The sequence below is a fragment of the Typopeltis vanoorti genome, chromosome 21 (genome assembly GCF_054136105.1).
Source record: "Typopeltis vanoorti isolate ZY-2024b chromosome 21, IOZ_Tvanoo_1.0, whole genome shotgun sequence".
In the NCBI taxonomy this organism is placed as follows: domain Eukaryota; kingdom Metazoa; phylum Arthropoda; class Arachnida; order Uropygi; family Thelyphonidae; genus Typopeltis; species Typopeltis vanoorti.
In genome coordinates, this window is record NC_143569.1 from 59,166,268 (window position 1) to 59,193,809 (window position 27,542).

At 35.7% G+C, this 27,542-nt stretch overlaps 1 protein-coding gene across 2 annotated transcripts in view; it reads left to right on the top strand.

Moving 5' to 3' along the window:
* Positions 1-27,542, top strand: part of LOC150094886 (sphingosine kinase 1-like) — a 169,348-nt gene that overhangs the window by 93,601 nt on the left and 48,205 nt on the right. For both annotated transcript variants that reach the window (XM_090411223.1, XM_090411224.1), the window contains one exon: positions 4,126-4,241. In XM_090411223.1, coding sequence (XP_090267349.1) covers positions 4,126-4,241 — 116 coding nt within the window. The remainder of the gene's footprint in view (positions 1-4,125; positions 4,242-27,542) is intronic.

Below are 27,542 nucleotides of genomic sequence, written 5' to 3' on the forward strand. Positions count from 1 at the left end.
GTGGCTGTATCATGCATATCATGAAATTTCTAGAAGTTCTTCACTTTTAAGTTCATATCACATCCATCAATAAAAACAGCCAGCTGAGCGATACCCCGTACATCTGTACTTTCGTCAATTGCAAGGGAATGTGTCTGAAATGTTGGAATTTATTGATTTTAGTTGATTCCTTAAGTTCCCAGCTATATCATCAATTCTGCTAGCAATGGTATTTCGAGATAAGCTTATATTTTTAAATTTCTTTAATTGATCAGGACACAACACTTCAAATGCTTTAATAATACATTCGTGAATAAAATCCCCTTCAGTGAATGGTTTTGACTTGCTTGCAATTAAATATGATAACAAATAACTGTTTTTTACTGTAGCTCTATTATCTTCAATAGGTTTGGTAAATACACTTTGTTGATTGACAGGTGTCAACTTTAATTCTGACAATTTATCTTCACGAAGTTTCACAACATATTTGTCATAGTTTTTTTTATGATTTGTATCGTAATGCCTTTTTAATATTATATTCTTTGCAAACTGCAATAGAGTTTCTACATATCAGGCATAATTTTTTTTTTTTCTTGAATACAAAAATATTGTAACTCCCATTTTTCTTGAAAACTACGATGGTCTTTTTCAATTAATAATTTTTTACTCATGTTGGTTGAAGGTTTCGATATTATTTTTATAACTTCTTTATTAATTATAAAGAAAACACCACACTTTCTTATGAGTGGAAAATTGCTAACTGCTAGCCTTTGATTGCTGTGGTCAGCAGATGTAGCCACGTACATAGACTTGCTCGTTAAAATTCGGTAAAATTCATTATTTATGCAGTGGTGTAACAAGATTTTTTGAAATGACAAATAGAACATTATATCCTTTAGAAATTGCAGATGGGGTGGACAGTGTGACATAGAAGATGAATGGGAAAATTTGAAACAAATTCTCACAAAAGCAGCAACAGAAACCTTAGGAATAAAGCACAAATGGATTAGAAAAAGAGGACTGCGAGACTGGAACAAAGAAATAGAAAATATAATAAAAACCAAAAAGGACAGTTACCAGAAATGGCTAAATTCCAAAACAATAGAAGCAGAAATAGAGTATAAAAGAAATAGTGCAATTGCAAAACGAGAAGTAAGGAAAAAACATGGAGAAAGATGGAACAATTTCATAACAGAACTAGAAAAGGATTTATTTAAGCCACAACCCAAAACCTATAAAGTAATAAAATACATGAATAAAGAAATAAAAGAAAAGATAAAAATACAAACAATAGATTTAGAAAAATGGGTGACCTATTTCCAAAATCTCTGGACAGATGAGAACAATGAATTAAAATTTTATAAGACAAAGAATGACCTAATAGAAAACACAATATTAGAACTGAAAAATATAATAAAGAAGATGAAAAATAGGAAAACGCCAGGAGAAGACAATATAAATATAGAACTATACAAAAATGCAAGTGAAAAATTTAATGAAAGATTTTTGAAATTTTTTAATATGGTTTGGATGTCCGGAAAAACCCCTAACTCTTGGAAAAAAGCACTGGTCATCCCAATCTATAAAAAAGGAAATAAAGACAATTGCAATAATTATAGGGGAATTAGCCTGCTGAATACAGGATATAAAATATATGCAGGAATATTAAAAGAGAAACTAAGCAGCATTGTAGAAAACATTACTAGAAGAACAAAATGGCTTCCGAAAAGGCCGATCCTGCATAGATCCAATTTTTACTTTAAAATTATTAATAGAAAAGAGAAGAGAATTTCAAAAAGAAACACATGTGGCATTTATTGATTATGAAAAAGCTTTTGACAAAATTAATAGACAAAAATTGTTTAAAATATTAACCAATTTAAACATACCAAACCAACTTTTACAATCTATTCAAGAAATATATACCGGAAATAAAATAGCAGTTAAATTAGAACACACTTCAGAATGGAAAGATATATCAAGAGGAATACGACAAGGATGTACCCTCTCACCTCTGCTTTTCAATATATATATATATAAATGAAATATTAACAATCTGGAAACAGCATAACCCATTTGGTATACAAATGACCCCGCAAATGAAGATAGATACACTACTATTTGCAGATGATCAAATAGTATTAGCTACATCGAAGATGACTTACAAAGATCATTAAATGATATCTTATAGCAATATAATATGACAATATCCAAAGAAAAAACAAAAATAATAGCATTCAAAGGAGAAAACCCAATAAGAAGTAAAATAGTGATAGATAATAAAATACTAGAACTAGTAAACACTTTCAGATACTTGGGATGTGATCTATCATACGAAGAAGAAAAAGACATAGACACTAAAATATCAAACTTTGTCAAAGTAAATGGCATAATAAATAATATATTTAAGCCATCCCTGGTACAAAAACACACTAGAATCAGACTATATAATGTCTTGTCAAAACCAACTCTACTATACGGAAGCGAAACATGGACCATGAAAAGGAAAGATGAAAAACGAATTCAAACAGCAGAAATGAAGTTCCTCAGAAAAACAGCTGGATATACCAAGTGGGACCACAAAACAAATGAAGAAATCTTACAATCCCCAAAAATAAAACCAATTAATTACTACATAAGACAGTATAAACAAAAATGGCTAGAACATTTAAATCGAATGAATAACAGCAGACTACCAAAAATATTATACAGATACAAAATAAGTGGAAAAAGAAGAATCTGAAGACCAAGAAAGAGATGGCGTGAGACCTGAACAGGCCACATGGCCAATATTCCATGTTAGGAAGAGGAAGAAGGAGAAATTGCAGAGTAGTTTGGCATATAAAATAATCTAAGTGGAAATGTTAATTTTTTTAAATGTTTATTTAATTTGGTGTTGTCAAAAGTTAAATAACCATATTGGTTACAAAGTTTGGCGGGCCCAATGTTACTTGTCAGTAGGTCTCATGTGGCCCACGTGTTTGACATGCCTGGTGTAGATGATGCAGTTGGATGATGGGTGGATGAGGTGGAGATGGAGAGTTGTAGAGTAGGTGCCCTCCCTCAATGAGTCTTTGACTCCCTGGAGGTGTCAAATAATAATAATAATAATAATAATTTTTTTGTGGGAACCATATGATGAAAATAAGATAGGGGGAAAAATCTTCTTTATTCTTATTTTAGCTTGTGAGACCTAATTTGGCACTCATTTATTTTTCATTATACAGTAGTACAAAAAACAACTTCAATTAACCAGCTCGTGATTGTCAACTGACTTCTGGTACAGCACTATAATTGTACTTCAATTATATGGTGCTGTACAAGAACTTTCATTTATCAGAACAGTAAATTGCCTTCCAAATGTGGTCAGACACTGTAGATATGGTATGGTATGGTATTAATATCCCCATCATTTTGCACTCAGGTCTTGAAAGATATCTGCATTTTTTGGAATTACTAATTTTAGAGTTCGTTTCTTGCTAGCACTGTAACAGAAACATCTTTCGCGTGGATTTTTTTTAGCAACCAATTTATCAAACTTAATATAGAAAAAATAAAATAAATAAATGAAATATATCTTTCTAGCTTTAGCTGAGTTTGATAGTAGCCAGATAAGTGAAACCAAACAAGTTGTACTACTTATTGGCCTGTTTGAAATTGCTTTTAGTCAAGCATCTGTAACAGAAACATCTTTCTCTTGGATTTTTTTCAGCAACCAATTTATCAAACTTAATATAGGAAAAAAAAAAAAAAAAATGTGTCATGTAATAATATATCTTTATAGTTTTAGCTGAGCTTGATAGTAGCCAGATAAGTGAAACCAAACAAGTTGTACTACTTATTGGCCTGTTTGAAATTGCTTTTAGTCAAGCATCTGTAACAGAAACATCTTTCTCTTGGATTTTTTTCAGCAACCAATTTATCAAACTTAATATAGAAAAAAAAAATAAATAAACGAAATGTGTCATGTAATAATATATCTTTATAGTTTTAGCTGAGCTTGATAGTAGCCAGATAAGTGAAACCAAACAAGTTGTAATAATTTTTTATTTTTTTAAAAAAAGAAATTTTTTTATTTAAAGAAAAATAGTAATGTTTTCAAAAACTAATTAGACTTCTCTTAATTGCCTCCCCTCCCCTACCCAGGTATTTAATGGCTTGATGGAAAGGGAAGATTGGAAAACAGCAGTAAAAGTTCCAGTGGGAATAATACCAGGAGGGTCTGGAAATGGTTTAGCAAGAGCTATCAATCATGCTGTTGGGTAAAAATGTTGTCATTCTTAAATAAATAATAAATTAACTGTTCCTTTTGTGATATATTAAGTTTTATTGTATTAGTAGTCCGAAAAAGTTTCAAGTACTTTTATGAAATATGATATTACTATTAACATAAAGAACCATTATTTACAAAAGTGCACCTTGCAAATAAGATGGAATGACCCACCAGTAAACTCGTACATACTATCCTACTGTTCTGTGTCATTTAGGTGGTGGTTTGTATCTCTTTGTCATTTGTAATACACGCATACAGGTAACCCTACTACAAACTAGAAATTTTTAAAATATAAAAATGATGTGTTTATATATATATATTTATTGATCCCATACACGAAAGGTCAAGAGACCCTAATAAGCACATGAGTGCTGTGTGTGAGGTGCAGATGAGAACTGAGATAGAAGTTTATTAATGTTTTTTTGAAAACCTGCAAGTTGTAATTGTTTGGGAATACTTCATGAGGAAGGTTGTTCCGGAGGACAGAGGTGGACAGAATAGAAGAGGAGAAGCAGGTTCAGGCCCATGCACTAATTGGTGGTCAGTCTGCAGAACTAGATACAATATGCTATCTAATACAGATTGGTTTTGATTGCAAAGGGAGAAAAAAAATCTTTTTTTTTTTTTTTTTTTTTTTTTTCATTATCAAATGAATTACATTTCCAGTGCCAGTGGGAACATGCTTTAAATGGAAATTCAAGATTGCAAAAGGCAATCTTGAATTTCTATTTTCTAATTATTTAAAATTTAATAATGCAAATTTTAAAAATTATGACATTTTAAAGTTCTACTTCAATTTTTGAAATTGCATGGATACCCATGGAAAATGCATTTTCAAAGGTGGGGAACGGGACATTTTGCTTTGTCCATCCCCATGGATGGACATGCTATTAGCTAGATTCTAATTAAATCTCCAACTTTCTTTTTTGGAAGCAAGTCCTCCAACATCTTGAAAATTTCAGCTGAGCAGGCACTTTATGATGGATAAAATTTAATGTGCATTTCTGTGAAAATTCATCAAATGATAGTTATTCAAAAGACAAATCACTGAAAAGTAGTTCTTTGAATAAACAACAAAAACAGTTCAATGAAAAAACAATTCGCCAACAATTTTTAATGAATTCCTCTTTGATAAGTCATTGAACCCCTTTTTTTTGCGAAATATTGCTCTAATGTTTTTATTAAGAAAAGATAATTGTATCTTATAATATTCAACACTAAATATTAGGATAATCATCATGGATGCAGGAAATATCAAGTAGAATGTTGTTGGCAAACATTAGAATAGGGAATTGAACAATGGGACTTATTTGTGCCTTGATTGCACAGAAGGTTCTACTAAGGAAGATGTGGAAGAATTTTTTTTCAAAGTATTAGAGAAGGCTTTGTGCACTGGCACAAAGGAAAAGTAGGTCCTTGTTGAAAATCTTATTAGCAAGATAAGAAATGATTATCAGACATTGAAATGTTTTTGGAAAATTTGGAGACAAGAGCCAAGCTAATAACAATGGTAAGTACGTGCTATATTTCTGTTCAGGAAATGAACTAGTAATTACTAATACCATGTTCCAGTATAAAGATGTGTACAAATTCATATGGAGAGACGATGCAAGAAATAAGGAAAGTGTCATTGATTGTCGATAGCAGTGTCTTCACACTGTTTTAGGATACAGAAGTATGCAGAAAATTTGAAATATGAAGTGATCAACATTTAGTTTTGAACAGAATTAAATAGAATTCATATTGAAACAAAAAATGTTTCAGAAAGTTTTAAAATGAATCAACTTGAGTAGCTCTTAGAGGTGAACTATGCAGACTGAACCTTGGATGTGTGCGGACCCTGAAGAAAATATTGATTCATCAAGAGAAGCACATGGTGAACTTGTCTGCAAAGGATAGAAAAATCAGAGCTCCTCCACAGTGGAGTCCGAAAGTTAGAGGCAGTCAAGGAAAAGAAGAAAGCATATCAAAAGTTCCTGACAAGTAAGTCAGCATATACTCTAAGAGAATGCAGAGAAAAATGTAATAAAGTGAATCAGTGTGTACGTGTAGTCAAACAAAAGTTATGCAAAGACTGGTAAGAACACAAAAGATAAATATCAGGAAGGTGGCAAAATATTTTGGAGGCTATGGTAAAAGCTTAGAAATGGAGAAAAGAGTACTTAAAAGGAATCAAAGATGATAAAGGTGATATGAAAAATGAAGATGTATTCTAGATGCTTGGAATAATTAATTTGAAAGATTGCTAGATGAAACAAAAATTAACAAAACTGGTAGAAAATATTCCAGAGGAATGCATTTAAGACTGTATAGTAATCTACTGTTTATCATGCCACATTAGAAACTTTGGCTCTTACAAAAATAACTTCTCATGATCAAGTTATTTATGAAAGAGATTGCTGGCTATCTGCAAAATGCACAAAATCTGCTGAAACTAGTTGGATGCTGTTGATTACCATCACAATCACTACAGTGCCGATTGTGTTGATCAGCAATTAGTTGATGATCATACAACAAAGTATTCTTTCTGTTACCAGCTGGGGTCAGTATTTTGCAGATTACCAGTGAGTGCTGTAACAGAATTCAGCACCATCATATTACAGCAAAATTAATATATTAACATTTTGTAACAAAACATCTATGGACAGCAGCACCACACAATCAGACTGAGAAGATGGCCAACTTTACACACAGCATGCATGTGTGGACTTGTTGAATCACATGTTGAAGAATTATATATGGGAGAATATCCCTGTAAAGGATGTTGCTATCATCGGAGCTAATTTTACAAAGCCTATGTTACAGCACCACACTCAGGTAAAAAAGAGTTCTATAGACATCTTCCATAACCCAAACATATCATCAGGATAAAAGAGTATGTAGTGAGAATGTTTGCTTCACAGGGTTGATTTCCATTCTTCGACAGACCAGGTTCCATGTGCATTGGCCTTGCCACTGTATGTATATTCATAGTCCTTACCAAAAGTTTGTGAATTGAAGCTTTATTGTTATTACATAACACCTCCAGGGAGTCCAAAGACTCATGGAGGTAGGGCACCTACTCTACAACTCTCAGTCTCCACCACTCCACCAATGGAACTACCTTCATCATCTACACCAACACCGTCGACCATCACCACTAGTGTTTTCACAGACAATCCCATGCCCACAGCTGGATTCGAACCCGCAGACTTTTCGCTGGAGAGCAGATATGCTAACTATTCGGCCAACCAGGCATGAAACTGTTGTGTAAACATTTACAAAATGTGTTTTGGGTTTGAAGCTATATTATGAATTCGTGGTTTGTTTAATGATCTGTGACTGAATAATAATAATTATTATTATTATTACGGGCAACTCCAGGGAGTCATTAAACTCATCGAGGGAGGCCCCAAATCATATTCATCACAACTATTTGACATTCATACAGTATCTATCATACCTCGCCTTAAACTCATTCACTGTCACAGCATCCACCACAGACTCAGGGAGCGCATTCCACTCGTTCACTACTCTAAAAGTAAAGAACCCAGCTCTAACACCTTTACTAACCACTCTTTTTCCCAGTTTCCATGGAAGTCCCCTAGTCCTCCCACAACCAGCCCTGTTCTCAAAAATATCTTCTGAATTAATTTTATAGAAACCCTTCAGTAATTTGAATGTCTCAATCATATCTCCCCTCCTCCGCCTATCAACCAATTTTTGCAACCCACAAATCCTCAACCTGTTCTCATACGGTTCATTCCACAGACCTGCTATCATCTTGGTCACTCGCCTCTGGATCCTCTCCACCTCCTCCCCATCAAGAAGAAACCTAGGTGACCAAATCTGAGCACAGTAGTCTAGATGGGGTCTTATCAAGGCTCGATACAGAGGAACAATAACCTGCTTGTCTCTGCTTGTCAACGTATTCTTCAGCAACCAAGTGATTTGATGAGCTGTTTTGGTCACTTTTGCAATGTGTCCCCTAAATTTTAATTCCTTATCTACCAACACTCCTAAATCTCGTGCCTCATCAATTTCCTGGAGCACGGTTCCACCAATGCAGTAAACTGCCGCCAATCTTTTCACCCCAAAATGCATAACCTTACATTTTGCCACATTAAACTGACATCCATTCTCCTTAGCCCAGACCTCCAATCTACCCAAATCATCCTGCAAAATTTTGACGTCATCTGCATTCACTATTGCCCTACCCAACTTCGCATCATCCGCAAACAAATGAACTGTTCCTCTCAGATCATTTCCTATATCATTTATTAACAAATTAAACAGCAGTGGTCCAAGAACAGATCCTTGTGGCACACCACTAGTCACAGGTCGTCTTGTGGACTCTACTCCCGAGTAAACCACTCTCTGATATCTCTCCGTCAACCACCCTCCTATCCATCTCACCAACCCTATGTCCATTCCCATATGCTGCAATTTACTGATTAGAATTCCATGTGGAATCCTGTCAAAGGCCTTGGCAAGGTCCAGTAGAATCACCGTAAACCCATTACCCTTATCCAGTTCAGCCGTCACTGTGTTATAATACGTGAGCAAGTTACTGAGGCATGACCTACCCTTCACAAAACCATGCTGTCCCCGATACAGTATCCCATTTTCTTCTATCCAATCTTGTATTTTCCTCTTGACTATTTTCTCTAAGACCTTGACAATGATTCCTGATATGCTAATCGGTCGGTAATTCACAACAGCAGTCCTGGAACCACCTTTATGCAGTGGAACTATTTTCCCCTCTTTCCACCCGCTCGGGACTAACCCAGACCCGAGACTCAAATTAAACAAAATGGTCAAGGGTACTGACAATTCTTTAGCTGCTTCTCGTACAACACGAGCTGGTATACCATCCAATCCCACAGATGTATTGACATTGTGGTTATGCAATAGACTACTCACCTCCACTTCATTAACCTCAATTCCCGTATAATCTACTGGTTTATTCGTTTCTGCAATGTCACCACCTGGATGATATACTTTTGCAAAGTGCTCACTCAGTAACTCAACTATCTCAACTGATTCAGTTACCTCCCTACCATCGGCATTCTTTAAAATCAATCTGCCATGTACATTTTTCCTTTTACTTGCTACATATCTAAAAAACTGTTTAGGATTCTCTTTAGCCTGCATGGCCAATGTTCTTTCGTAATCCTTTTTTGCTTTTCTTACCACACTCGTCACCCTTCTGGCCTGCGCTTTATACCGTTCATGTGCCTGCCGGTCACCCTTCTCCTTAAATTCCCTCCATAGTTGTTTCTTTTTTTGCAACTCAAGCTTAATGGTGTTATTCATCCATTTAACCCCTACTTGATTTATTATTCGGACTCTAGGTATACAGTCAGCCATTGCTTCATGCAAGCACTTCTTAACTACCTCCCATGCACTATCAACTTCTAGTCTTTGCAGTTGTACATGCCATGGCACTGAACCAATCAAACTCCTAAGCTTGTCATACTTTCCAGCCCGATAATTCCACATGTACCCTGTCTTAATTGAAAATTCTACACCTTTAGCCACCTCCCAAGTTAAGACCCTATGATCACTCTCACCGATTGGTGGCAATGTGGTCATATTTGTTACAGCCAAATCCTCAGATGTAATTACTAGGTCAAGCACTCTCTGACCCCTAGTATTTTCCATTATATGCTGTCGCAGATAGTTATCCCTTAATAACTGCATAAATTCCAGTTCCTTCCTCCCGTGTGTCCTCTCCTCACTCCAATCAATGCGACCATAGTTGAAATCTCCCATAATAATCACGCTCCTTCCACCCATTTCTTCTATTTGCTTGTGCATACTGTCACCACCATCTTTTCCATCACCTGGTCTATAGCAGCACCCAATTGTATATTTAGTTCTGCTAGCCACAATCTCACACCAAATGGCCTCAAATGTGCTCTTTTCTCTATCCTGCAATTCAACTTCTATTCTCCTTGGCTGGAGTTCATCAGCTATCATCAACAATACTCCTCCCCCCATTTTATTTTCTCTGTCATTCCTGAACACACTATACCCATGACATTCAATCCCACTAGTTATATCATCTACAGTCAGCCATGTTTCACTAATACCAATAACCTGTGGTCTGGAAGTGCCAACCATGGCCAAAAACTCTTCCTTCTTGTTCCTAATACTCCTAGTATTAGTGTACATGAATTTAAGACCCCCATTAGCCCCAACCCTACCTTGATGCCTTATATTAACTATCCCACTCAGATTTGTTGTCCTTATTTGCTCTGGCATATTATATTCATTCTTACATTCAACTGCCTCCATAAGGACTGTATCTCTACTCCCCCCCCCCCCTTAACAAATCTAGTTTCCCTGAATTTGCACATCCACTACATTCAGCAACACTTTCTCAAGTCTTCTTACACTGTAACCATTCAAATGCAAGCCATCCATCTTATATAGATCCTTTCGCCCATCAAACTCACTCCACACATCCACAAATTCCACACCACTCGTCATACATAACCCACGCATAAAGTCATTTGCAATTATAGCCCTCCTTTTAAACATTTCACTGTCATACTGTGGCAAAAGACTAATCATTCTAACTCTCTCACTCTTTTCTTTTGCTACCTCAAACAATTCATTCAGGTCTTCTATCATTTCCATTTTATCTCCTTTCAAATCATTCGTACCTGCCACAACAATCATTTCTTTCACCCTTTCCTTTTGCTCTCTAATAGAGGCATTTACGTCCTTTATGGTCGCACCAGGTTGGTACGATTTTGTCAAATCCTCTACTAATACACCTCGTACTAACGAGTCTCCATACAGCACTCTATCCTTCATTTTGTTCATGTTCACATTCATACGTCTATTTTTCCTGTCATACCTTTTATTATTGGTTGGTTCATTCAGTCTACTTTTGTTCATGCACTCTAGCTGCTGTTTTGCTCTTTCTATCGCACTATTCAACAACGCAATCTCACTCAATGCATCTATCTCATCTTTTTTGTTCTCTGAGAAACCATTTATACTATCATTCACACTTTCTACATTCACACTCTCACAATTTTCATGTATAACCTTGCCGTTTCTTGTCATATCCCTATTTCCTTCATTCTGAAGGTTGACAAAAATATCACACTCACGATCCGAAATACACTTCAATTCCGCATTCTCCCTACATTTTCTACACACATTCAATCCTTTATTATCATCTAACCACACTCCGACCGTACTCCGCAAAGCATACATTTCACAGCTAGTACACTGACTCATTTCTTTTATGCTACCGTTCTTTGATAACGATGGCGAACCTTCATTACTGGCCGCCATTTTCCTTCGCACAGGTGCCATATTTATCTGTAACGTGTTTTGTCAATTTATACGTTATAACACACCAAAAATAGACGCACTAAAATACGCAAGGCAAACAAAACAAAACTACACAATATTAAGTAATTTGTATCGATAACTGAAAATGATACTTATCTTATCTGGAGCTTGCACGAACACTACACATTACGAATTCATCTAGCGGCGACTTCCCGACATAGATTATGTTATAAAACACTTTAGTACACTAACCACGCTAATAAAGCTCCAATAATATACCAAAATGAAACACTTAAGTCCATTAAATTGAATCCAAAACACCAATAAATCAACAAAAACACAAATCTCTCAGGAGCTCTCCGATAGCACATCCGTTCACCATCTAGCCTCGACACCAAAAATCAAGAATTGAGTACAAGCGGGCTTGTCCTACTGAACAGAAAGATGCCAATAATGAGACTGAGGACATTTGAAATGAATTACATTACATTTACAAACTTCAAGACTAAAGCAAATTATTAGACAGACAACATGAGAATTAGAAAAAGTCAAAAAGCAGTTAGAGAACCAGCAAAAGGAGAAACAATAATCAGGTAAGTAGAATATAAAAAGAATGTTTATGTGGAATGTGATTCCACTATAAAACATCTTATTGATGACCATGTTATTACTTAGTTTTCAGGAAGCAAAAATCAAAAATTTAACAAATGCAATTGAAAAACAGAAAAGTAAAACAGATGATAGTTCTGGTAGAGAGGATATGAAACAATTGCTGGAAGAAGCAAGGGTGAAGAGTGAGAAAGTGAAAATTGTTACTGTATTGCATTGAATTAAGAAGTGCTGCAAACAGTTCAATAAGCTGGTTTTGTAGAAAGAATGGTTGTGAGTTTTTGGATGTGTGGAATGAGTTTGAAGGAAGAATGGATTTATTATTATCTAGTTAACCTCCGTGGAGTTGCAAGACTCATCGTGGAGGTCAGTATTAGTCAGTACAAAATGTATCATGCCGCTCCTTTAAACTCATTTGCTGTTTGCACTGTGACTACCCTCTCAGGCAATACCTTCTCCTCTCATTCTATTCTTCTATTACTCTCCATGCAAAAAAAAATGACTTTTTACCAAACACTTACTCACTACCTCCTTTTGTAAATTCCAGGAATGGCTTCTTGTCCTTGATCTTTCACCTTATGAAAAATCTCCTCACTATTAAACTGATAACACTTCAACAGCTTAAATGTCTCAATCATATTCCCCATTTATCTTCTGTCTCTCAAACTCTGCCATTTAGCCTGTCCATATAATCAAAACTGTACATTCCTGATATCATTTTTGATATGTCTCTATATCTTTTCCAAGGTTACTTCATCTTTTTCATATCTTGGTGAATCAGATCAGAGCACAGAAATCTAGATGTGGTTTGATCAAAGCTTTATACAATGAGACCGCAACCCTTTTATCTCTTGTGGTCAGTGTCATCCTCAGTATTGCAGCAATTTCTCTGAGATATCCTTTTGCAACCTTTGCAGTATGTCCACTGAACTTCAAATTTCTTTCTACAGTCATCTCAAGATCCCTTGCTCCTCCTTTTCTTCCAGTATAATTCCACAAAGTGAGTATGAAGCAAACCATCTGTGGATTCCAAATTTCAAAACCTCACATTTAGTTGAATTCAATGACATTCCCCATTCATTTGCCCACCTTTCCTGCTTATGCAAATCCTCTTGAAGATCCAAAACATCAACACTATTATTAATCCTTTCTTTTAGTGTTGCACAGTGATCAGCATTCATTTTAGAAATTATGGACTTTACAACCATGTTATATTATTAATATTTTCCCAAACTTTCCATCTAGAAACAACTGAATATCTCTGTAGTCCCATCACAATATCATTGACATAAAAATTGAATAATGGCCCCAGTACTGAACCCTGTGGAACTCCACTTGTAACCTTCTTACTTTCCGATACTGCTTATCCATATACAACTCCCTGATATCTGTCAGCAAGCCAGTTACCAATCCAATTTCTAATCTGATATCTAAACCATATGTTGCAACTTAAAAACCATGTCATGTGATAAAATGTCACTAAATAAGTAGTAGTAATATATTAGTAATAGATACTATATTACTACTGAATAAGAATGGTAACATATCACTTGAATAGTCCAAGTGCAATTCCAACTCCAAAATTTTAACAAATATATATAGTTGTCAAGATTTTGAAAAAACTGATAAGAGCTCGTATACACAAGTAGCAAGTGAGGACAGTATCATTTATGCAGGCTAGCATGAATTTAAGGAGGGGGGGGGGGCTCTTGTTTTAGTAATCGTATTACCTTTCACAACAGAGTAGTAAGAACAGTGGATGATTGTAAGACATGCACTGTCAATTTTTTTTTTTTTTTTTTTTTTTTTTTTTTTTTTTTTTTTTTTTTTTTGGATTTTGCAAAGGCATGTTGACAGACATTAGTGATATATTAGTTATTGTTTGTATTACTTATATAGAAGTAATACAAACAGGCTTTTTGTTTGATACTATAAAATTTCACATGGATTCTTTGTTACAGGTTCACTTTTAAAATTTTGTTTATAAAAATAATTTGAGAAATACACTTCAGATATGTAAATTGTATTCATAATGCAAATTATGTATTATTCAAATTTGTGACATAAGAGCTGTGATATCAACATAACCCTTGTATAATGTGAGTTCATGCTGTGAATCTCAAGAAAAGAGCATGTGCATAGGGTATAAGACTTTTTGTAAAAAAAAAAAAAAAAAAAGATGTTGCTTTACATGACAACAAGGTATCTCATAGGGATCATACAGGTTGGTTGTCACATAGAGGTAGTCACAAGGTCAGCAGAAGAATCTGATGGTAAGAAGAGATGACAGGAAGGTGTATTCGTTGACAGGGAAGATATTCTTCAGCGAGAAAAGGCATTCGTCTTCAACTAAGGTTGTCCTTGTTGCCAACAAGGGAAATTCACTGATAGAGGAAGTTGGCGGGAAAAACAAAGCAGAGATGATGGGAAGTAAAGAACATTGATAAGGAACTGTGCAGAAAATGTATGCTGAAGTGATAATTTTATTTCAGTAGAATTCGGACTCAGTCATGAAAATTCCAGAAAGTTAGAATTGCACTTGAACTACTGAAGTGATATGTTACTGTTCTTATTTAGTAGTAATATATTAGTATTGTTTATGAATGTCTATGTCGAAAGACAGTTACATTAAAGGAAGCTATCAAATATGTTAGCTGAGCTTATACATATTAAGGAAAAAAAAATGCTAGAATTTGTATTTTGTTCCTAAATAATGAGTAAGATATAAGAGAGAGAATTGTTAAGCCATTAATGTTAAATTTAAGATTGGTTATATAAAGTTTTTTATGATTAAGTATCTCTTGTACATACATTTATAGTTAAATTAAATATGAATTTTATTGCGCTTCATTAATTATGTAAGAAACATAGTGAATAAAAAACATAGTGATACTGAAAGTCGGTGCACACTAATCCCAAAAAAATACAAACTTGGAATAATCTAATCAAAGGAGGGTAAATTATTAAATTATTGTTAATTTAAGCCATGAATATTGGTTAGACATAAGGGGGAATAACATACATTTATTATAATATAAGCATCTCACAAACTTGCACTCATTAACATAAATGGCACAGTCAATAGGTAATTAAAATTAAAACAAATAAAGGGTATGAATGCAAGAGAATAAATATAAATGCTGTAATAAAAAAAAACTAGAGCAAAATCCAATCAGGTAGGGTAAAATCCAGTGCTGTAGGATATGACAGGATTAAAATCAAATAGGATAAGATAAAATCAAATCAGATTGGATTAGTGTTGATTTCAGCATCTGTATATTGTAAGTTTGTCCAGTTACTAAGTAGAAAATGGATACTGAAAGTGAATATGAAACTCTTTTTAATACAAGTAGGTTAAATGCAAATGTTTGCTTACACTTGAATAAAGGATTAAACCAAGTATGCCAGGAGTATCTGGAATAAGGGAGAGGAATTGGTGGTGCAGATAGCATCAGCCTAGCCAAAAATTATTGGGATCACTGAGATGTGGTTGACAGAAAAGGATATAATAACAGGAATAGAAGTCGCTGGGTACAGCATTTTTTGGAAGGATAGGAAGGGAAAGCATGGTGGTGGAATACTGCTTATGATAAGTGACGACCTATGTCCTCTAAGAGTGGAGACTTTGGAAGGCAGTGACACTAATGATTTTGAAAGCATATGATGTGATGTAGAGGTGGGAAAGACAAGATATTTAGTGGGGTGTTGCTACAGACCCAGGAGTACAGAGGGTGGGGACCAGGAAATGTTTAGACAGTTGAGTTTGGCAAGTGCAAGAAGAATGATTGTTATGGGAGTTTTAACTACAGTAATATAAACTGGGGAGAGGAAGATACATGTAGCAATAAGGGAATGGAATTTCTAGAATTCTTGAGGGACAAATGTCTTGGGCAACATGTAATAGAGGGAACAAAAGGTTTAAGAGTTTTGGATTTGGTTATAGCATCAGAAGAGTTGATAATAACTCAGATGACATCTCTCCCACCAGTTGGAGAGAGTGACCATATGGTTTTGACTTGGAAAATAAATAGACATGCAGGAGTATCAAAGAGACAGGAACGTATGTGGAATTGTGGAATTATAAGGCATGTGATTATAATAGTCTAAGACGTCAACATGGGGAAGTTTCATGGAGGGAGGAATTGGAGCGCCGGGATATCATTAGTGCGTGGGAAATCATGAAAGAATATTTGTTAGCAACAATGGTAAGTTGTATACTACGAGTGAACAAGAGGACACAATTTGGAGTAAAGTGGATGACAAACAATGTTAAACAGGAACTGCATGCGAAAAAGAGGCTGAAAGAGATATAAGGAGACAGGAGAGAAGAAGATGCATGAAGAGTATAAGACACAGGCCAGAAGAGTGACTAGTATGGTAAGGAAGATGAAACTGGAATATGAAAGGAGATTGGCCCTAAGATCCAAAGAAAATCCTAGGGAATTTTTTAGATATGTGGCCAGTAAGAGGAGAAATGACTGTGGAAGAATGATATTGTGGGATAAAAATGGGTATAGAGTGATTGATGCAAAGGACATAGTAGAATTGCTCAGTGAACACTTTATTGGACTATTTCATCCTGGAGGAGTCAGTTTTAATGCTAGAGCGATAGGGCAGATTCAAGGTTTAGAGGTACAGGAGGAGAATGTGTTTCAAATACTGAGTACTCTGGATGTCAGTAAAGCTGTGGGACTGGATGGTATTTCACCATGAGTTTTGAGAGAATGTGCTAGGGAACTGACAGTGCCTTTGACTGGCTTTTCAATGAAAGTCTGGCTACTGGAAAGGTGCCCATGGAATGGAAGGAAGGTAAGATAGTGCCATTGCATAAGGGTGGTAGGAGACTGGAAGTGTCTAATTATAGACTAGTTTGTGTGTCATCAGTAGTTAGTAAGATCTTGGAGGAAGTAGTGAAGGACCATATGCAGCATTGGGCAGATGAGGGTAATGTTATCTGTGAGAGTCAACATGGATTTGTGAAGGGGTGCTCTTGTTTTAGCAATATGCTAGCCTTTTATGATAAAGTTACAAGAGCATTAGATGAGGGAAAGGCATATACTGCAATTTTCTTAGACTTAGCGAAGGCATTTGACAGGGTGCCACATGATAAGCTGATATTTAAGTTGCAGCAGATGGGTCTGGATGTCGGATTGGTCGACTGAATTCAGGATTGGCTGTCCGATAAGTATCAGAGAGTTGTGTATGGTGGGGCAGTTTCAAGGAAGTAAAGGGTTACAAGTGGGCTCCCACAGGGCTCAGTACTGGGACCTATATTGTTTAACCTTTATATCAGAGACATTGTCAGTGGATTGCAAGGGAATATTCAGTTGTTTGCAGATGATGCAAAGTTGAGAAGGTTTATTAGTAATAGTGCAGATGTGGCAGCCCTGCAAGAGGATTTGAATAAGGTAGATAGATGGGCAAATGAATAGGGGTGTCGGTTTAATGCAGCAAAATGTAAGGTCTTGAGGTTTGAGAAACATCGATGGGACACTGCATACTCTATGTGAGGAGTTATACTGGAGGAAGTAGGGGAGACAAGAGATCTGGGGTTGATGATTGATAGAAATCTTAAACTTAGGGGACATAATGCAAAGGTGGCGAAGGTAACACAGAGGATTGCTGCAATAATGAGAAGGACACTGACCTGCAGAGATAAAACAGTTATCATTCCGTTGTATAAGACCTGATCAGACCACACTTGGACTATTGTTCTCAGATTTGGTCCCCAGGATTTGAAGGGGATAAATTAACTGTGGAAAGGGTACAAAGGTGGATAACAAAGATGGTTTCAGGACTGTACAATGATACTTATGAGCATCGGCTGAGGGAATGTGGACTGCAGAGTTTGGTGGATAGAAGAAGGAGAGGTGATATGATTGAGACTTTTAAACTGTTGAGAGGTGGTTACAAGGTTGACACTGGAGAGTTCTTTCACTTGTTTGAACAGCGGAAAGGAGTGATGACAAGAGGCCATCCCTGGAAGTTACGAAAGGAAACTGTGAGCAAGAGGGTGAGGAGTGGTTTCTTTGCATGGAGGGTGGTTGAACCATGGAATGCATTGCCTTGTGGAGTGGTGAGTTCAAGGAGTGGTATGATGGACTTTGTGTTTCTTGGGGGGGGGGACCTCCCCTCGATGAGTCTTGATTGACTTTGTGTTTCTTAGGAAGGACCTCCCATGACGAGTCTTTTGACTGCATGGAGGCCTGAATAATAATAATAATAATAATTTCTTGGTATCTTTAATTTTTTGTTGCAAATAATGTAGCATGTAATAGCCAAAATCCCAAGTTAATTAAAAAGGAAAGAAATTATAAGAAAAAGACTGAGATCAAACTATGGATATTAGTGCAGATAATAATTCTAAAGCTAAATTTATAGAATCTCATGATTTAGAAACCCTTAAAGCCTTTATTAAAGAGGAAATAGAAAGACAACAAAAACCTTCATGAGAAAATTATAAATGAGGTGTCATATCATCCACCAATTGGTAAAAGTGACCATGAGGTGATTACCTGGGTGGTTGCCAGCAGCGCAAGGACCCCTGTGAAAAAAGGGTATATGTGGAACTACAAGGGGCGGGGGTGATTATGAAGAGCTCAGGAGACAGCTTGCAGGTGTAGCATGAAATGAGGAGTTAGCTGGAAAAGAGATCAATGCAGCTTGGGGGATTTTCAAAAACTATTTAGTAGATGCAATGTCTAAATGTATTCCAAGAGTGAGAAGGTTAAATAAGGTAGGTGTCAGATGGATGAATAAAGAGATTAAGCATGCGATACAGAGAAAAAGGGCATTGTGGAGGCAGCATAAGAGAAGTGGAAGTAACCAATTTCATGAGGTCTACAAAGACCAGGCAAGGAGGGTGACTTGGTTGGTAAGAGTAGCTAAAGAGAGGTATGAACAGCAGTTTGCTAATGAAGCCAAAAAGAATCCTAGGTAGTTCTTTCGATATGTAGCCAGCAAAAGAAAGAATGATTATGGAAGGATGACATTGATTGGAGGAAAAATTGTATAAAGACAGCTGTTGCAGAATGTGTGGTGGAGAAACTTAATAAGCAGTTCATAAAGATCTTTCAATCTTGTGAATGTGACTTCATGGAGAGATTGAGAGCAGTTGATGATGGGGAGGAGAGACTGACTGTAAGTGAGCAAGAGGTGTTTGGGGAGTTGAGTAAACTAGATGTAAATAAGGCTGTGGGACTTGATAATATATCACCACATATTCTGAAGGAATGTGCCAGAGAGTTGACACCTGCCTTGACATATTTTTTTAATACGAGTCTTGCACTTGGTGCAAGACTGGTATTAAAATTAATAATTTTAATAATAATTTTATGCAAAAGGCCAGGTCTATACATGATCATCCTTTTCTGAATCCATCCTGTACTTCTAAAATAAACTTTTTGGAATATTTCATCAGTTTGCTATTTAAAATTCTGCTATATATTTTGTAACAGGAATATAGTATACTTATACCTCTATAGGTTTTAGGGTCATCTCTACTACCTTTTTTTAAGATAGGAATCTCAATTGCTTTTTTCCATTCTATTGGGGGGTTATCAGTTGAATAAATTTTATTTAAAAATAATAGGAGTCTTTCTTTGAATCTTGTTCCTGCGTACTTATATAGTTCTGAACCTAGCTTATCTTCACCAGGTGATTTTCCATTTCTTGTTTCTTTCAGGCTGGTTTCTAATTCTTCTTTAGTTATTTCCTTTTCATTTTCATTAAATATTTGCCAGTTGTCTTTTTTAAAATATTTATCTATCCACAATTCTGTGTAAAAATTTAGAAATTCTTCTAATTTCAATTCGGTGTTTAATTTTATGTTGTCTTTAGTATCTGCATTTAAGTGTTTCAAAATCTTATATGCATCGGATCTTATTTTATATAAATCATGTTCTAAATTAGAAACAAATGTGTTCCATGATTCTCTGTCTTTTTCTGACTTCTCTTTTAGCTATGGCTGTTATTCTTTTATATTCTATTTCATCTTCTAATCTTTGAATGGTTTGCTATGAATGCTATTTCTTTGATTGTATCATCCCATATCTTCAGTTTTTTCCTTTTATTGAATTCTTTGGTCTTTCCTAAGTTTTCATTTGCTGCTGCATTTAGTATCGTTTTTATATTAAGCCATTCTATTTCTATTTCTTCATTTTGTTTCATTTTATCTAGATATTGGTTAATTCTTTATTCATATAGCCATTGTATATTTGTGTCATTTAATAGTCTAGTTTTATTAACAAATGTTTTAAATTTTCTTTCTGTTCTTGTTACTTGTAGCCATTTAGATAGCAATCTTAATTTTATTTTAACGAGGAAGTGGTCACTGCTTATTTCATATCCTCTGTGAACTCTAACATCTAACGAAAGCTTTGTCTTTTCATTTAAGATAAAATAGTCTAATATTGATTTCCATCCACTTGCTGCCCAAGTATATATATGTATGTCTTTATGTTTATAGAAAGAATTCATTATTTTTAGGTTATTATAAACTACAAAGTCAATCAATTTTTTACCATTCCTGTTTAGAGTATGTTCTCCATATATTCCTATATTATTATTAATTTACTTTTTATGTTAATATTAATAAACTAAGACAGTTGTCCCTCAAAAAAATCCAAAAATTAATTTCCCTTAATAGTGCATGCTTCCTCCTCTGCCCAGTCGATATGAGTATAGTTTAAGTCTCCCATAATGATCACTTGGGGGACTACTTGCCAGAATAATTTGTCTAGTCATCACCATCTGCATTCCCTGATCTATAACAACATCCCACTAAATATAGTCTTATAAACTTCTTTCTCACACCATACATTCTCAAAGTCATTAATGCTATTTCCAGTGTGATTCTCTACTCTGAGAAGGTACGATTCATCTCTTATCTTGCTGGCTGACCCTCTTATGTAAGAGGGCTGGGGCCTATACTCTAATGCATTTGGTATCAGGAATTTGGAGAAATTATTTATTATATTTGCATGAGACCTAAGAAGGAGAGTTAGAGAAACTAGATCGTGACAGGAGGAATGGTGAGAATCTATGTTTAAGAACAACTAAATTATGGAACTGTTAATGGTACAAATGTACATCATAATCATTTAGATGATTGTGTGCTCATCTGTTTTAGTCATATTAGGTATGTGCAAGAATGCCTCCATAAAGTGAAGCATTAGATACAAATAGAGATCAACAAGTCTTCCAACTGAGTCATTGCAAACTACAGAGTATACAAAAAGACTAGGGATAACAAAAGGGGAAAATAGTGGCAGTAGTGTTGAGGCAGTATGGTGTGAGATAGAGATGAATAGAATGAAATACTTAATAGGATATTGTTATTGACCTGGTAATATTGAGGGTAGTGATCATGAAATGTATAAACAAAATAAAAAGAGGAAAAGGGAGATTTTTTATGGGTGATTTTAAGTATAGCAATATATTTATTTCAATAAATTTATTTATTTCCCCTTTCCTCCCCACATCCCCTAGGACTGGTTGAGTCCTCCAAATTGAAGAATATGTATTTTATTACTAATTATATGAAGAGCCAAAGGCTTCAATTCGGCGACATAACTTATTTAAGTTAAGGGATATTACATCCCATATTGTTTCTTAGCCGAATAAGAAACTCAAAGAGTTTCATGCCGAATATAGAAACTATATAAAGTTCGGCGATTCCAAGCGTAACCAAAAAACCTGGATACTGCAGCAACTGACCCTTTAGGTAGTGCAAGCTGAGGCAACTCTAGCAGAGGTGGAGCAAGCTCTGATCACTATTCTTGATATTTACTCATAATGTGAACTTAGCTCCTAGGAGCTGTATTACTGTTATACATTATGAGAGAAGGTCACTACCCAGACCAGTTTCAACCTTTATTGAGGTCTCATCAATTGATGAGAGGTAATATCCCTTAACTTAAATAAGTTATGTTGCCAAATTGAAGCCTTTGGCTCTTCATATAATTAGTAATTTGTTAGGACACCTCTTGGCAATTCTCATAGAATGGATGTAAGTTCTGTTCGCTACAAACTTGGCATTATTAACTAGGTCTACCTACTCACTGATGAGACCTCGGTAAAGGTTGAAACTGGTCTGGATAGTGACCTTCTCTCATAATGTATAACAGTAATACAGCTCCTAGGAGCTAAGTTCACATTATGGGTAAATATCAAGAATAGTGATCGGAGCTTGCTCCACCTTTGCTATGAGTTGCCTCAGCTTGCACTACCTAAAGGGTCAATTGCTGCAGTATCCAGGTATTTGCTTACGCTTGGAATCGCTGAACTTTATATAGTTTCTTATTCGGTTAAGAAACAATATTGGATGTAATATCCCTTAACTTAAATATGTATTTTATGTTTATAGATCCATGTGTGTTCACATGGATCTATAGTCATTCACAGGGCTGGTTTGCCTGTTTTGAGGGACAAAAAACCCAAGTTTCCCAGTGGGGGGGGGGGGGAATCCTCTACCTCCATATGAGACTGGCTAACTCACCTTTAAATTTTTCAGGAATTGACAACATATATTACAATATTAATTAAAAACTTTAATCAGTATCTTCCTATATTTTGGCAATGTTACATTGTCATCTTCTGCGAACATAAAACTATGATATGTGCACATGGGCACTAACAACGAGCAAATGAGGCTGAAGCTGTTATTCCCCCCCCCCTCCCCAGCAAGCTAAATTGAGTTGTGGCTGATGGTTTTAGGATATAAGCTTCCCAGAGATTTAGGGAAGCTTATATCCTAAAACCAACCTTTTATATCCTAAAAGAGATTTGGGGGCAGTCTCATGCACCCAAATTTGTTGAGAAGTTTTTTATGCTGAGGCTGATTCCAGGAATAATCTTTCAAAGATTATTCCAGGAATAAAAGTGCCTCAAGGGTGTCTGTTTTAGGGTCATTGCTGTTTGACCTGTATGTTAATGATATTGGAGAGAGAGTTTTAATGGGGATGTCTAGTTGTTTGCAGATGATTTAAAGTTGGCAAGAACTATGAAAAGTAGAGTAGATATCGTTACTTTTCAAGATGACTTGAATAGACTGAGAGAATGGTCACATGAATGAGATTATAGCTCAATGTTACAAATTGTAAGGTTTTAAGATTTGGGAAACAAAGATAGAGAGGTAGAGGCTATGGTTGGTGGGGATGTATTGGAAGAGAGAAATAATCTGTGTGATAGTGTATAAGGATATAAAATTTGGAAGTCACGTTTGCTAAAATTGTGAGGACAATGCAATGCATTTTGTAAGGAGATTATGCTTACATTGTATTAGGCCACATATGGACTACTGTGCACAGATTTAGTCACTTTGTTTTTCAGAAGGATGAAGAGTTATTGCTAAGGGTACAGAGGCAATTTGATTGAATGTTGAATATGAAGAAAGGTTGAGAAGATGCAATTTACAGTCTGGTGGATAGGAGGAGGGGTGATTATGATAGAGACATATAAGTCATAAGGTGTTCTTATCAGATGATTAGCATCAAAGAGGTTTTTCATAAATGGTAGGAGATGGGAGGCAGGGGAAACAAGAGTTCATTCCTGGAAGGTGTGTAAGAAAGTGTTAGCAGAGGAGTGAGAAACAGATTTTTTGCATTGAGAGTGGTGATGATTGGAATGCATTGCTTGAGAGTGTAGTGTCTGTAGAGAATGTGAATGTATTTAAAACACAGTATGATGAGGTGTGTGTATGACTTGGGGACAACCCACAATGAGTCTCGCTCCATGGAGATCTGAGGATAATAATAATAAACAATCATTATGAGTGACTTTAGAATGTGAATGTATTTAAAACACATTATGATGAGGTGTGTGTATATGACTTGGGGACAGCCCACAATGAGTCTCGCTCCATGGAGATCTGAGGATAATAATAATAAACAATCATTATGAGTGACTTTAATTATTCAAACATTGATTGCATGGCAGGGATATCTCATGAGAAGAATGAAGTCAGATTTATTAGCTGTTTGGAGAGAGCTTTCTCAACGCATTATGGGAAAGAAGGAACTGTAGGTCAAGAGTGTGAGATTAGTGTCGGGGGGGGGGTCACTTAAAAATATAACTTTTCTGCCTCCAGTTGGTAACAGTGATCGTACTGTATTTGTATACTTTGAACTGGCTAAGCATATAGATGTTTCATTCAAAAGTTCATGTGAAGCATCAAAAAAATACTTAAATGATGCAATATCATAATGTGTCTAGAGTTAGAAGTGAAAGGGTAATGCCATCTTTAGAATTTTCTTTAGAATATCTTGCCATATTAAGCAAGATATTCTAAAGAAACATATGATTTGTGAGGTATATTAATATACCTATATTATGGACCGGGCAGAAGAATTACAGGTACTGTACAGATAAGTCTGAGTATGAAAAGAAATGGTTCTGCAAGCGAAAGACTACCCAAAAGAATTCTGTCATTCATGCAAGTGAGCGTAACAGTATAACTCTTTTGTGGATGGTAAGCAGGTGGCAGATATAGAAAAGATTGTGCATAATGAATACCTATTTTGCTAAGTGTTAATCAACCTGGTGTATGCAACAAAGAGCTCAATGCTACCTCTACACTAATGAAGGAACTCAGGTATATGAGAGGAGGTACGGCAGCTATTACATAATAAGAATTTGGCAATAGCAACCGATGAGGTAGATGCTAAAAGAGTGTTCAGCTGAATAATCCTGTCTGTCTTTGCACAAGGGTATGCAAAGACTGATATGTCTGATCTGACTATTGACCTATCAGTATCTCTGAAGTGGTGGTGAAGATTTTGGAAAAGTTAGTTATGGCTCACATACAAAAATGGGTTGACAGAGAATCTGTACTTTGCAATAAACATCATGGGTTTACTAAAGAAAGGTCATGTTGGAACAACTTGCTCACATTCTGTAATAATGTTGCCATTTAGTTAGACAAAGGGGAAATGAATACATCATGATATTTTTGGCTTTTGCAAGGCTTTGACAGAATACAATACGGAAGACTTTCATAAATTGAAGCATATGGTATTGGATTATAAAATATTGGTATGGATAAGAGAATGGCTGAAACAACAAATATCAAAAAAGTGGTATATGGAGGATGTGAATGCAAGATTTAAGGTAACTAGTAGTGTACCACAAGAATCAGTCCTTGGTTAATTGTTATGCACTCTGTTATGGTTCCCCTTTTCGGTCTCTTTTGTTATATTTTGTTATATTTCTCTTTTGGTATATGTTCTTAAACCACATGTTTTGTTCGTTCGTGGCCCTTCACTCTAATTCTCTTCCTAAAATTTTTCTCTAACTTTGTCTATCAAATACTATGTAGGGCCCTTAGATTACCTACTCTCTAACCTGTGTGAGGCATCCCCTTTTTTCTCAGACGAATTTATATACTGCGCCAGCCTGAGCTTAGGTACAGAGTATATCTTAACCTGGGGGGGGGGGGGTTCACAGAAATTAGATGCCACTAATGTGGTTACAACTGAATCAGAGGCCGTAGGTGTTCTAATCTTGCAGTCGTAGCCCTTCCTTCTTAACTTACTTTGGGTATCCCCGCATGCATATACAGATTAACAGGTTCGTAATTTTTATGAGTGGTAAGAGTCAGTCTACATGGTCAGATCACACACATATGAAACAATGAAACATATTTAATGAACTCATAAGTAATACAAGACATAATGTAAGCAATACTAAGTTAAAATCATCTAAGGTTTCACTCACTCTCTCATACCTTTAAATATACAAATTTCTCATTACATAGAATGTTTCCTTCTAATTGTTAAAATACTATATGCAGTTGATCAGGTACTTGTTACACAAACACATCTTTTTCCTTTTCGTATGGGTTAAAACATTGGTTCTTAACAAATTCACGATTCTCGGACAGTCAATCTAATGAGATTTATAATGTTCTATAATCTGCTTAATCTTCAAAGTTCATTTTTCATGCTGAAACACAAAATTTCTTCGCTCACAATCATCTTAATGTTTAAAGGACAAAGAATATGTAAAATACTTATCTGCACTGCACAGGTTTTTGGGGTTCCTTCCATCATTCCTTCGTAGTGGAAAACTTTGTTGTTCAAGGTTTGCTGCCACGTGGGAATCACGTGTATTCTTAGAGTCTGGCACTCACTTCTTCAAGAATTACATCGGTACACTTTCTTTGCCAATGGCCTGCAATTTTATCTGCTGTACTCTTCTGCGATGCCTTGCCGGGACTTACGGTAGTCAACTCCAGGAACGTAGGAGTTGGACATCGTTGACCACTGAGGAGCACACAGAGAGAAAACCGGAACAAACAAATGGGGGAGACACCTGTGTTGTTGCATATAGTCTCCCTTTCCAGCGCCCTCTTTTCGAGTCAGATTTTGCATATTCGGCCTTTCGATTCATCCCCGACAGGTGACTTCATCGCACCACCATACGGGGCTTTCCATTTTCGGGAGCGCATGCTTCTAGATATTTTCCATGAATTAGCACCCATGGGCGCTTACAATATTACGGTGGCATTTAAGCAACCTTTGTCCTTTCTTAGGCAGCGTACTGACATTTTTGCATGTGTAGTTATAAACTAGTAATTATCTTTACATATACTCTTTGATTATTTTACATTTACAATTCTAATTTAGATCTGTCAAAACTTATACTTAATATTTCTTTCATCTTATTGATTATGATATTAATTCTTCTATGACAAACTTAATTGCTGAAATGACAAGTATGCTCTCTTAGTGGGGCATATTCTGTTAGATTCTGGATGGTGACTTCATTGTGAGGTTGCCCATTTCAGATCTAACAACTTGTACATTAATGACATTGGGCAGGATTTGACAGAAAACTTACAGCTATTTGCTGTAAGTCTTCTGTATAGACAGGGCAATCAGGAATGCATCTGATATGCAATACATGCAGAATGATTTGAATAAGCTGAAATTGTGGGCATGTGAAAATGGCTGTCAGTTCAATGTTAGTATATGTAAAGTCACGGACTTTTATGTTATGGGATTAGTAGAAGAAACATCAGGCTAAAGATCTTGGAGTTTTAATAGATAAGAAGTTGAAGTTCAAGGGCCATATAACAAAGATTACAAATACGACTTACAGGATAATTGAAATGCTGGAATGAACATATAAGGAAGTCATTTGGCCTCTTTTACAAGGCCTTGATGTGGCCTCATCTAGGCTATTTTATTGTGCTCAGGTTTGGTCTCCTGGTTTCAAGGTGGTGCAGATGCAGTAGAGAGGATGCAGAGGAAAGTGTTAAAGATGATATTATGACTGTGGAATGTAGATTATGAGATTGAGATCAGAGTGAGAATTTGTGAATTACAAACAGGAGAAGAGGAGGGATACGATAGAGATCGACATACTTCTGAAAGGGTCACATACTATA